A 12,911-nucleotide genomic window follows, 5' to 3' on the forward strand; every position below is an offset into this window, starting at 1 on the left:
GGGGATCGCGTCGTGAAATGTATATAATAACCGCTTCGGAACCGCATAATAACGAGCGCGACGCTTTCCGATTTTACCGAGCGACTCGGAACGTCGAATGCGCTGTCGTTGCGCGCGATAAATGCGCTCGGAGCGATGGCGTAACAGGTATCCAATGGAACGACGCCGACCGAGAAGGGTCGCGCACCGGCAAGTACGTTACGCACGTCGTAAACGCGCTCGGACCGCCGTCTTAGCCTTTCCTGAATCGAGCGGTGCATAAGGTACCGACGAATACTTTACACGCAACGCCGAGGTTCGTCTAACTTACGTCGGATCGCCCCGCGCCGCCTACCCGTCGATCTCCAACACCGTCGCGTAGTCCAACTCGATCGTCTCCACGAAACACCGGACGATGTTGGACGCCCAAGGTTTCGCCACCTCCCGCTTCATGAGCCAGGGGACGAACTCGTCTAGAGATCGGAGCCGGTACCGGTCCTTCCAGATGGACTCTCCTCGGTCGTCGCGCCTCGTGAGGTGCCAGAGGAACGGCACCAGGACGTCCTTCCACTCGCAGGTCGTTCGGTTGCCGTGCTTGCCCATGCGACCCGAAGATTGAGGTACGTGGCAGAACCAGCAGATCCGAGGGGTGCGGGCTTGCTTCTCGTACTTGAGTCGACCCGAGAACTCGAGGTACGAGTCCTTTCCGGAGGGGTCGTCGACGACAGAGCCGCACTCGAGGATGGACTCGTGGCGAGCGACGGTGGGCCTTTCCACGCAGCGGTTGTGCGAGAACCAGCATCCGATGCAGCAGTCCGCGAAGGGTCGCATCGCCCGCAATATGCGGTCTTCCATGTCGGCGTGGGCCAGCGCCTCGGATGCGCATCGTTCGTCGACCTTTCGCTGCGCCGCTCGGAAATCCGTCTCGTCGCCGAGCCGGATCTGCATATCTTCCTCGTCGAAATATTCCGACGGAGTCCACGTGTCGACCGGCTCATCGGATCGGTCTGAGGAGCGAACAGTCAGAGGAGGGCCGATCGGAACGAGGAAGCAGCCGCGTCGCGTCGCTCACCGGTTTCGTTGCGGTCCTCGCAATTCGAGCATCGTAAGGCGCCGGGCACTTCGGAGCAGCGCGACGGTGCGATGTCCACGCACGACGCGATGACGGACCGAATGCATTCCTTGGTTCCGGCGAGGTTCCGACCCAGGTTGTGACCGAGGATGTCCTCCTTCGGGTTCACGTCCTTACCGGAGAACGCGTCGCTCGCGGGCATGAACTGGACCAGGCACGGTCGGCCGTCGCGTCCGCCTCTCCCGATCTGCTGCACGAGCTCGAGTATGCACGGGAAGCTGTACGCGACGACGACGCAAGGGATGTGCGCGTAGTCGTAGCCGGCTCCGAGGGCGGACGTGGCCACCAGGCAGCCTCCCGGGGTGTCCTCGAACCTCGCGATCATCTGCTGTCGCTCGTCTTCCAACCTCTGACGCGCGTAAGGGGGGAGGTCCTTCTCCTGCTTGGAGAGGCTGCAGTAGAAGTCGCATCCGAGGTACTTCGATACCGTCTCTCCGTAGGCGTGCGAGGGGACGAAGATCAGAAAGCGATCCGTGTCATCGCGATAGGTGTCCAGACATTGCTGCACCACGATCGTCCTTCTTATGCGCGCCGGCATCTGCGTTCCTTCCACAGGGCGTTTCATGATGTACTTGTGGTTCGGTCGAACCGTCGGCTCGCGGATGACGATCGGATTTTGCTGGAGGAGCAGGTCCGCGAGGTGGTCCTCGGCGAGGGGGGGTAGAGTCGCGGTGAGCGCGATGACCTGGGCGCCGAACATCCTGACCTTCCACATGTTCTCCATGATGTCGGACCGAAACTCGCACTGAGTGAGCCGGACGTGCGCCTCGTCCAACACGAATCGCGTGACGGGATACGGGGTCGAGATGTGGTGCTCGGTGATCGCGCTCCTCCAATCTTCGGATCCGATGCGATCGTAGCTCACCACCACCACCCTGGTCGGAGGGGGGATGGTTCCCGCCCTCCATATGTGGTGACAGACGCCGGCGCGTTCGAGCTTCCTTCCCGCCTCGTCTAGGAGGACCTTGAGCGGAACGACCAGGACCGTGGTGGAATTGTCCACGAGGCCGGCGATGATGACCGGCGTGGTTTTGCCGGCGCCGGTCGGTAGGACCACCTGCAGGTCGTTGCGCTGTATGAGCGTCTCGTATATGGCCTCACATTGCCCGTAGGACCGGTAAGTGCATCCCTCCCCGTACAGCCGTCGCATGTGCTTCGTGACGAGGGGCTTCCAGTGGTAGATCTTCCTCTCCGCCCTCTTCTGGGATCGTACGGTGCTCAGGGACTGCTGGGTCGAGAAGTCTTCGATCTCGGAATCCGACGCTTGCAATCGCGGGGAACCCGGGTCACCGTCCGATACCGATTCGTCGTCTCGAGGATGCGCGTCAGACGAAAAGTTCGCGTACGCGGAGCGCGGAGGGTTAACTCACCCGGATGTCCGTAGCCGGGTGTGGAGGGCGGTAAGCTCGAGGGCCATGGCTGAGGAGCCGCGATGGCGATGGGCTTCACGGGTCGAGGTTTGGGTCGCGTTTTGCTGCTCGCGTCGTTCGGTCCCGACGCGCTCGGGCGATCCGAACTCGACGGACGCGGTGCGCCGCCCGCGGGAGTGGCCGATGGCTGGTTCGGCCCGTTCGAATCGACCTTCGGAGCGGCCTTGCTGTGTCGGGCAGGGGCGGACGCCACGGGACGCCGCGTGGAGATCGGCGTGCTCGGAAAGGCGGCGTCCGGCGTGGGACCTGGTCCCGCGACGTGCTCTGGGCGAACTGCGGGACGCGGGTTGAGTATGCGTCGAGCGGGAAATACGAAGGTGCTGCGTCGCGTACCGTGAACGATTTGGGCAGCCCCGTTCGAAGGGGATGATTCCGCAAAGCCGCGAGGTCCGGACGGCGTACCTTGGCCGCGAATCGCGATGGCTGCTTCCGCTGGCGCCTGCGGTTCGTTCCCCTCGAGCGGTGCAGCCCCGCGGATAGCGGCCGGGGAGGTCGCCTCGGACGCTCTTCCGGGAGCGGCGACGGAGCGTAGTACGGCCTCCATCGCGGACGTGATTTCCGCGCGGATGGCGGAAAGGATCGCGTCGGGAAGCGGCGCGTCGCGGGCGGTACCGTAAGGAGACGTGGCCCGAAGCTCCTCCCTCACCGCTATCCTGACGGCGTCCTGCAGCTTCTTGTCCGACTCGTCCTTCTTTTTCGCGCATTCCTTGAACAGACCCGCGCCCAGGAGCGACTCGAACTTGTCTCCGGTGCACTCCTCGTGAGGCAGCAGGACGCCTGCGGGCACCACGCGCATGAGGACCTGCCACTGGGCCGCGCGCTCGAACATGGCCTGCAGCATGTGTCCGCTGTACTGACCGTCGGACGTGTTGGACCGCGCGTAGAGCCTCCGATCGACCGAGTCGCTGTGACCCATGCCGACGGCGTCCATGTGCTCGAGGTTGATCTGCACCTCGATCTCGGGGGCGACGTCGTGGATGGCCAGGAGGTCGCGTCGGTAGGCTTTGAAGACGTGCCTCCTGGCGTTGATGCCCAGGGGCACGCCGCATACCTTCTTCGAGTGGGCCATCATGGCGACGCTGACGGCTTCCGGATCGAACGCCTTCCCGTGCATGTCGCAGAAGATGAGCCTCTGGTAACCCGAGCCCGCGTTCTCGTCTTCGGGGCGGAGCTTCTGCATCAACCAGGCCGCGAAAGGTCGGTACACCGCGATGACCTGGAGGAGGAGGTCAGCGGTGAACGCGTCGAGCGGCCTCGGGACCGCTTTCTCGTACGCGGTGGAGTGACCCTGCTTTCGGTACTGCGTGGTGATCGTGAGGTACTTGCCGAAGAACCGTAACCCGCGTATCGAGTCGGCGTAAGGACCGTTCAGGTGTTCCAAGAACACGAGCTCGGTGAGCCTAGGGGGGGGACCGCTGAGGTCTACCGACAGCATCGTCAGGGTCTTCTCGAGCTCGGCCAGGCATCGGAGCCACTCGAACCCGTGCGCCACGTCCACCTGCAGCCGGCTCATATCCGGCTCGTCGGGATTGACGAAGAACCAGTTGCGAGCCGTCGCGTCGCCGACGATCGCGTCGAAAAACCGGGTCTTGCTGTGTAGGGCCTCGTTGCGGTGGTCCGAGAGGAAAGAATACCGCAGCGCCCTGTTCGTCATGTCGTCCTTGACGTCGGATATGTCGACGTGAACGGCCAGGCCGCGGGACACCTTGCGCTTGCTGGCCATAGCCTCGGCCTGTAGGTCCCTGAAGATGTCGTGCAGGTGCTGCAGGGTGACCTCGTACCCTTTGTAGACGAGCGAGGTGAAGTTGACCGGGTCCTTCCATATGACGTTGACCTCGCCGTCGCTGCTCATGGCGACCTCGTTGATCAGATGGCCCTGGCTCTTCATGACGCCGAACGCGCTGCGTCCTCCGTTGGTGTAAAACAGGCGGATGGCGAGCGCCGCCTCCTCCAGGTCCCTCGCCGATCGGCCCTCCGCGGTGCGGTAGATCTCTCGAAGCGCGCAGAGCCGGATGGCGTACTGCATGTGCGCCATGAGCGGGGTGACGTGGACGGCCTCCTTGAACTGCCCGTTGGATCGGATCGACAGCAACACGACGCAGCGCATCACCGGGTGCGGGATCGCGTTGTCTGCGGTCTCGAGATGGTCCCAGGAACGCAGGAAGATCTCGCCGAAGGTGCGGTGGACGAGGGCCATCAGCTCGTCCTCCGAGGCGACGTTCTGGTCGTCGCCGTCGGTTTCGGGGCTCAAAGCGCGTCGGAGGCTGACGAAAGGTTCCGCGCCGGGATCACATCCGGGTATCGAGTACGCGGTCAGATCCGACGGATCGAGCCTCAGTATCATGAGGAGTAAGGCGGCCACGGTGCGAGAGTACTTCCGCAGCGTGTCGCGCTGCTGGAGGACCTTGAACGGCCGGTGTTCCAGCCTAAAAGCGGGCGTCGGATCAGCGACGACGTCTCCTGTCCACGGTAAAGGCGACAGACTTACTCCGCGTGCGCGTCGGCCGTCGCGAGCAGCTGGAGGACGATGGGCGGAGAGTCCGCGACGAGCTGCTCGCACTTCCTGAGGTACCGATGCACCAGGTCGTGCATGCCTGCCAGCGGGTCCGTCTTGTCGCTCCCGACGTCTACCAGGGCGCAGAGGTCGCACGTGTTGTATCCTACGACGTGCTCCGGCCACTTCAGCGCCGAGAGCCAGAACGGTATCGACTTGGGACTTTCGCCGAGGACGACCGTGTTCATGTCCTGCATCTCCTCCCTGACGCTCCGGTACTTGGCCTCCGTAGACGGAACGCTTCGGTCTCCGACGAACGGCCCGGATACGTAGATGCGGGATTGCGGGTCGTTCGGCACCAACGCCTGCACGTGTTGGACGAATCGCATCTGCGCGGTCCGATCGTCGTTCTGCCTCGGAGGCTCCGCGCAATCCGCATGATCCTTGGCGTAGTGTCGACGGAGCTGCGTCTGGTAGTTGGTGGTGAAGAATTCGCAGCCCTCGTACTTGCAAACGAAGGCCTCGGAAGTCTGCAGGCACTGAAAGGGGCCCTTCCAGTCGAGCGTTCTCGGATCCGGCAGCCGTTCGAGCAGATACGGATGGGCAACGATCGTCCGAGCGAGATGCGCTTCGAGTCGCTGCCAAGCCTGGGATCCGTGGTTCGGAAGATGCTTGCGGACGTGCTGGACCGCGTCGATCGTTCCGACGCAGCACTTGCAACTGGTGCAGACGAGCAGTCGGAGCGGTTCGTTGATCACCAGGTTGGCGGAGTCCAGCAGGGCGCTCCGACGAAGCTGACCCTCCTATCGCAGAGGTTCCGTCGAGGCGTTAGTCGGCGATATGGATACAGTAAACACGCGCGTCGAGCGACTTACGGTGGTGTACTCCGTCGGATGGGACTCCCCGCCCGCCGGTTCTTCCGTGCCCGTATCGGTACCCAGCGGGCCCGCCTGGTTTGGAACGCGAGGAACGCGATGAGAAACAGCATGCGGGTGGCGATGAGGAGAGCAGACGATGCCGTACCGGGTGTGCCGTTTCTTCACTTTGCACCGCGCTCTCGTATTGATCGCTGTCGACCCGGTCCCCCGGACTCGGCTGCTGCCCCGCCCGAATCTGACGATGGTTTCAGTTGGCCACGGACTGCCTGCCAACGAACGTTCCGTGCTAACCTGGGCACCGGCGCCTTCCGCCTCGACCGTCGGATCCGGCTGCGGAGCTGCGGGTACCTGCTGAGGGGAGGTCAGCTGCGGACTGGCTCGGATCGAAGGCGACGCGCGAACCGTTCCCAGCCCTAGCCGTCGCGCGAGCCAGCGTGTCTGATCGAGCTGTCCCCCTTCGTGTTTGTCGACGACCGCCCTCGCCCTAAGGCCCCGAGGTACGGTGTTGGTCTTCTCGGAGGAAGTCGACGCCGTAACACCGCGAATGGAGGGTGCGGCGCGTACCGCGCTGGCCCCTGGAGCCTTTGCGAGCGGTACGGCATGGCGAGCCCCTTTCCGCGGCTCGATCCCCGATGGCGGGTCGTGCGCAGTCGCCGTGCTGTCTGGCAACGGCGTGGTGCTCGGGCGACTGGCTTCGTCCGACGCGTTGAGTACCACGGTCCTTGTGCGATCCGAACCCGCTTGGTCCGATCGCGGTAGCTTAGCGAAGACGCCCTGTAGAGGTGTCAGGTGGTGGTCGAAATGACGAGGCGGATGGAGAACGGTTGCGAACCTCAGGATCCCAAGGTCGCGCGCCTCCTCCCGGCAATCGGACGTGACTCCTGAACGCCTCGTTGTTGCGGAAGGGATGCCCGTGCGGATGGGAGTCGCAGTAGCATATGTACGCGGTGTCGTGTGCGCGAGCGAATCGGACCTTGACATTGCCCTTGAATGTCAGGTCTATGTCGGTGGCGCATTTCCGCATGTGCGAAGTCAGCTGCTTCCCGGTTTCGAAGCATTCGCCGCATCCGGTGCATCGCTTTTCGGACGGTGTCGCGGCCTTCGTTTTCCTCTTCTGCGTTTTCGATCCTTCGCGGCGTGATCAGCTATGCTGCCCGTGTCGCCGCGCGGGGAGCGCTTACCTGCTTCATCCGTCGCCGTGGCTTCGGACCCGCTCCGGGCTCTTTTTTTCCCTTTCCCATCGTCGACCGCGGCCGCTGTTGCGCCGTTAGAACGGTCCGACTCGGTGAACGCGAACGACTCACCGCGCGCAAACATGTGCTTCTGCTGGGCGTAAGCCTCCACCGGTGTGCCGGCATGCGGACTCGGCTGCGCGACCTGCGTCGGAGTGGGCGTACCGCCCGTCCCCTGCGAGGGATAAGAGCCCAACGGCGAGGGAGAGCTCGTGGGGCCGTATTCCATGCTGTATTCCTGCGACTTCATCGGGATGTATTCGCACGGCTGCGACGGCGTGCCGATGAAAGGATCGGACTGCGAAGGTAACGGGTTGAACCCGGGGGCCCAGAACGGGTCTTCTAGCGGAGACTGGGGTTGGTGGTGCACCGGCGTGAAAGGACTGATCGGATAGTAGAAGGTGGCGTGCTGGGGTCCGGGATGCGACCATTGCATGGGGGCCGTAGGCGGCGTCGCGTAGTGACCGAATTGAAGGCCGACCTCCTGCGTGGAGTCCTGACCCGGGGCGACTCGACCGGTATCGGTCAAATGCGCTGGAAACCTGCATCAGACAGCTGCGCGAGCGGTACTGACTCGTGCTTACCCATGTCGGCGTCGTGCGGTGGGATGTCGGACATCGATAATAGCGACTTTGAGGTGCGGAAATCCGTGAGGCGCTGTGCGTATCGACCAAGAGCCGTTGACGAGAGCGCGTTATGCCGCAGGATGTAAAAACAAAAAATGCAGCGGGGAGCGGAGAGGGTGTTTGGCGTTCGAAAGTCGAGGTTTTTGTTCTTGCGCTTGCGGGCATGGTCGGCTACGGACCCCTGCGACGCTAAAGAACCTTGGAGATGGGGCGACGCGCGGGTCTGCCGACGCTGCCCGATGCTTCGTATCTGCGGCGATTTGTTTTAAAAAGATGTCCATTAACGCGGCGATCGTACGGTGTAAGGGTGCCTACGCTTTCGAATCAATATGCGCGCAACGCGTTTCCCTCGGTGCTTCGCCGCAGAATGTCGGGACGGCCACGCGTGCAGGTGCTTTGCGTATCTAATGGCTCGCGATGCACCCAACCTCTATCGCGCTTTCCGTGTCGCGGTTCACTGAAGTTGCCCTTTCTGCGTCGCGGTGCACGGAAGCAACACAGCCACCGTCCCAGGGGCTGGGCCTCGACGAGCTTTGAAGGCGCATCGGCAACGACAATCTGAGATCGGCACCGGAGTGCGGGATTCGGTGCCAATGTCGGGTAGCCGTATCCGCTTCCGTCGCTATTCAGCGCTCCGACGCCGCGCTCTGCTGCTCGAACGTGCGCTCCGGCGCCGATCCGTGGGCGGGGCAACACGTGGTGAGCTATGCCTGACGACAGGATCCAGCTGCGTGACGTACCGTGTTGTAGGACCGGCGAGAGAGGAGAGGAGTGCTTTGCAGGTGCTTCGCGGATGGTGGATCTTGTTCGTTGGCCATCCACGTTCTCACACTACCCGCGTACCTGACAGGTTCGCTCACACGCCCCTCGCTTGACGCTGGGGGGTCCGATACCTGAGTCCTCCAACGGCGGGTCGTGTCGATCGTGTCAGCCTTCCCATTCAAGTTGGTTATGCGCTTCCGTTGCCTGTTCCTGCGCGAACGCTGCCGCCTCATGTTGGCATATCTGCGTCCGAGACATGGAGACTGGTAGCCTGCACTTTTCCCCATGCCGATCCTATTGACCGCGGTCGCTACTGCGATCGCCGGATCAATCCGGTGTTGCCATCTGACAATGGCAGCGGTGGGAATGGCGGTGGATGCGGAAGACCGATGTGATTTGCGTACCGTGGCCGGTTTATCCGGAGTCGTGGATTTGCCGGACCGGCGGATATGAAATACGGTGCGCGAGCAGGGTCAGCTTAAGGATTGATCGAAATCATCAGGACCCCATGCGCAACCTGGCACCGGTCGACGTAAACCCTATGTTAGGGAGTCTAACCCTAGAGTATACTCGACTAATCACCTTCGCTGGGGCGCACACGAGAGGGTTAGCGGGAAAAGGCGCAGTTGCGTCGACGACCCGGCATGCGCGGTCGCGGCGACAACCCGACGTGATATGAGATTGCGCGCGTAGGGCGTACAAAGAGGGGACAGGGGATACAAGATAAGGGTGGGTAACTAAATTGTATGCTATACGAGAAACAGCCTTGTCAGGCCGAGAGGGACACACGAAGACGGCAAGAAGTTTTACCTGGGCGAGCAACAGCCGAGGCGAGAGGGGCAACGGCAACGTTCCCCGCTCGGCCGCTGTTCTATATGCCCAGGCTAACTGAGACAGCGCAGCGGCGCCGTTAAGACAGGGGGAAAGCACCCGGTCACTGACCCGCAGGCCATCGGGCCCGTCGAGGTCTCGCGCGGACGGGTAACCGGGGTGCAAGTACTGGCTGAGACATCGTCCGACAGCCGCGCGCACTGGCCGTAGTACTCGACTTGAGTATGGGGCCGGGAGGCGCAGACGTTGGTGTGCGCGTCCGGCTTCGTCTGCGGGATGGCGCTCGTCTTGCCCGTCTGCGAGTCTTCGAGCTCGAACGTCGCCTGCACGTCGCTTCCGCCGACCGTCGCGTTCCCGCGCGCGAGGCTCGGGAAAGGGAACTCGGCTTCCGTTTCCGTCTCGGTGTCCTCGCCCGTTTTCACCAGCAGGTTCGCAGGCCGGGCTCGCCGGTTGTAGACCCTGACCTTCTCGAGCCCACCGTCTTCTTCTTCCACAAAGTGAAACGATTTGACCGACGGCGTGGCCGGTTCGGATTTGGTGCGCAGGTGAAAGCTGTGGTGGTTCGGCATCAGCTCGTCCGGGATGTGAGGCACGGACGAGGACGACGGCGTCCGCTGGATCTGAGGACGCGGCGAGGACGGCATGACCGACGGTGAGGGCGGGCCAGAGGAGCTGGCGCGCGGGAACCGGATGCGCGGCGAACCGCCGCTCGGGAAAGGCGAGAGCGCCGTGGTGTTGGTGTGCAGACCCAGGTGCGCGTGTGCGGGGACGGGCGAAGGAGCCGCGATCATCGGGTCATCCTGCTCCTCGCGCGAGTCGTCGTTGAGGAAGAATGCCTTCTTCCCCGTCGTCTTCCGGCGAGGCAGGACGCCGAGCGAGCCAAATGGACCAGGACTGGACGAGGGGCTGAAGGAGCCGGAGGGGAACGTAGGGTGACCCGAAGAGCGCGTCCGCCTGTGACCCTGGCGGACGGGTGCCGCGGGCTCCTCTAGGTTTGCAGTGGGGGCAGTGTAGACCATGGCGTGCGTTGAGGGGGCAGCCTGTCCTTGGTTGACTTAGGCGAAATGTGGAAGCACTGGACTTGAAATCCTGTGCTAGCGCCATGACTACATCCATGGCTCCAGGGATATGAGCCAGCTGGTGCCCCAGTCAGTAGAAATAGACTGTCGCATGAATGGGAGCTCGCCTCAACATGACGGTCTACCGATTGACTGTAGAATGTAATGCACGGCGAGCAAATCGGACCCTTGAAGTTCTTGAACGTAAGGCTGCACGCTGGACAAGCAGGGCGACTCTGCAAATACTTTCTTCAGTGGGATCCATCCACCGGGTAGATGTGTGGATGTGGTGGACTTGATCCGACGCTTCCGACAGGTGGATGCGGTGGACTTGTGGACGAGGTGGACGAGGTGGATCCGTCCACAAGGTAGACAAGGTGGATCCATCCACCGGGTAGACTTGTGGATGCGGTGGACTTGATCCGACGCTTCCGACGGGTGGACGCGGTGGACCGGCGGACTTGTGGACGAGGTGGATCCGTCCACAAGGTGGACGAGGTGGATCCATCCACCGGGTAGACTTGTGGATGCGGTGGACTTTATCCGACGCTTCCGACGGGTGGACGCGGTGGACCGGCGGACTTGTGGATGAGGTGGATCCATCCACACGGTAGCCGAGGTGGATCCATCCACAAGGTGGACTTGTGGATGCGGTGGGCTTGATCCGACGCTTCCGACGGGTGGACGCGGTGGACCGGTGGACTTGTGGATGAGGCGGACGAGGTGGATCCGGTGGGCTTGATCCGACGCTTCCGACGGGTAGACGCGGTGGATCGGTGGACTTGTGGACGAGGTAGATGAGGTGGATCCATCCACCGGGTGGACTTGTGGACGCGGTGGGCCTGATCCGACGCTTTGGACCGGTGGACCCGGTGGACCGGTGGACTCGTAGAGGAGGTGGATCCATCCACACGGTAGACGAGGTGGATCCATTCACAAGGTAGCCGAGGTAGATCCATCCACCGGGTGGACCTGTGGACGCGGTGGGCTTGATCCGACGCTTCCAACGGGTAGACGCAGTGGATCGGTGGACTTGTGGACAAGGTGGATGAGGTGGATCCATCCACGAGGTGGACAAGGTGGATCCATCCACCGGGTGGACTTGTGGACGCGGTGGACTTGATCCAACACTTCTGACGGGTAGACGCGGTGGACCGGTGGATTTGTGGATGCGGTGGACGAGGTGGATCCATCCACCGGGTGGACGAGGTGGATCCATCCACCGGGTGGACGAGGTGGATCCATCCACCGGGTAGACCTGTGGACGCGGTGGACCGGTGGATTTGTGGATGCGGTGGACGAGGTGGATCCATCCACAAGGTGGACGAGGTGGATCCATCCACCGGGTAGACGAGGTGGATCCATCCACCGGGTGGACGAGGTGGATCCATCCACCGGGTGGACGAGGTGGATCCATCCACCGGGTAGACCTGTGGACGCGGTGGACCGGTGGATTTGTGGATGCGGTGGACGAGGTGGATCCATCCACAAGGTGGACGAGGTGGATCCATCCACCGGGTAGACCTGCGGACGCGGTGGGCTTGATCCGATGCTTCCGACGGGTAGACGCGGTGGATCGGTGGACCTGTGGACGAGGTAGATGAGGTGGATCCATCCACGAGGTGGACAAGGTGGATCCATCCACCGGGTGGACTTGTGGACGCGGTGGACTTGATCCAACACTTCCGACGGGTAGACACGGTGGACCGGTGGATTTGTGGATGCGGTGGACGAGGTGGATCCATCCACCGGGTGGACGAGGTGGATCGGGTGGACGAGGTGGATCCATCCACCGGGTGGACGAGGTGGATCCATCCACCGGGTGGACGAGGTGGATCCATCCACCGGGTAGACGTGTGGACGTGGTGGACCGGCGGACTTGTGGATGAGGTGGACGAGGTGGATCCATCCACCGGGTAGACCTGCGGACGTGGTGGGCTTGATCCGATGCTTCCGACGGGTAGACGCGGCGGGTCGATGTACTCATGGACGCGAAGGACCGTCCGGTCAATGGATTGTGGTCGTATATCGCTTGCCAAACCGCACTTGGGCATTGGAAAGTACACTTAACATATGCGGACCGATGGTTCTAACGGCCTGGAGGGGCAGATCCGATTGTTTGCTAACACGATACGGATACACAGGTAGATGCGACCATCCCGAGGCTTTGGATACCGTCAGGCACGCGAGTGGACGCGGTGGATGGGGTGGATGGGCATTCCGACGCGATCCACCGGTCCCACGGTCCACGTAGGCATGATGAGTGGATCCGGTGGGCATCGGACGCGCGCTAACGGTCGTGAGAGGATAGGCGCGGTGGATCCGACGGTGGATGGAGGTCGTGAGAAGATAGGCGCGGTGGATCCGACGGTGGATGGAGGTCGTGAGAAGATAGGCGCGGTGGATGGAGGTGGATCCGGTCGCTCTCAGCCAATCCGAAGGCCGGATTCGCGATTTAGGCGGATCCACCGAGCCTAAGGAAGAATAGT

General features: G+C 62.6%; 2 protein-coding genes across 2 annotated transcripts; both read right to left on the reverse strand.

Annotated features, from left to right (window-relative positions):
- Positions 1 to 330: 330 nt before the first annotated feature.
- On the reverse strand, positions 331 to 10,383 carry PUNSTDRAFT_48009 (uncharacterized protein; the record flags this gene model as incomplete). The annotated part of the gene is made up of 13 exons (XM_007389126.1): positions 331 to 986; positions 1,052 to 2,422; positions 2,482 to 2,814; positions 2,944 to 4,967; positions 5,030 to 5,838; positions 5,911 to 5,985; positions 6,059 to 6,148; positions 6,205 to 6,687; positions 6,746 to 7,041; positions 7,095 to 7,679; positions 7,730 to 8,021; positions 8,512 to 8,878; positions 9,683 to 10,383. 13 exons carry the CDS (start codon positions 10,381 to 10,383, stop codon positions 331 to 333), a joined length of 8,082 nt encoding a protein of 2,693 aa, XP_007389188.1.
- Positions 10,384 to 10,673: 290 nt separating this feature from the next.
- On the reverse strand, positions 10,674 to 12,409 carry PUNSTDRAFT_139417 (uncharacterized protein; the record flags this gene model as incomplete). Its single annotated transcript, XM_007389127.1, has 2 exons — positions 10,674 to 10,942; positions 11,005 to 12,409. 2 exons carry the CDS (start codon positions 12,407 to 12,409, stop codon positions 10,674 to 10,676), a joined length of 1,674 nt encoding a protein of 557 aa, XP_007389189.1.
- Between the last annotated feature and the right edge of the window lie 502 nt (positions 12,410 to 12,911).

The sequence above is a fragment of the Punctularia strigosozonata genome (assembly GCF_000264995.1).
Source record: "Punctularia strigosozonata HHB-11173 SS5 unplaced genomic scaffold PUNSTscaffold_24, whole genome shotgun sequence".
NCBI lineage: Eukaryota > Fungi > Basidiomycota > Agaricomycetes > Corticiales > Punctulariaceae > Punctularia > Punctularia strigosozonata.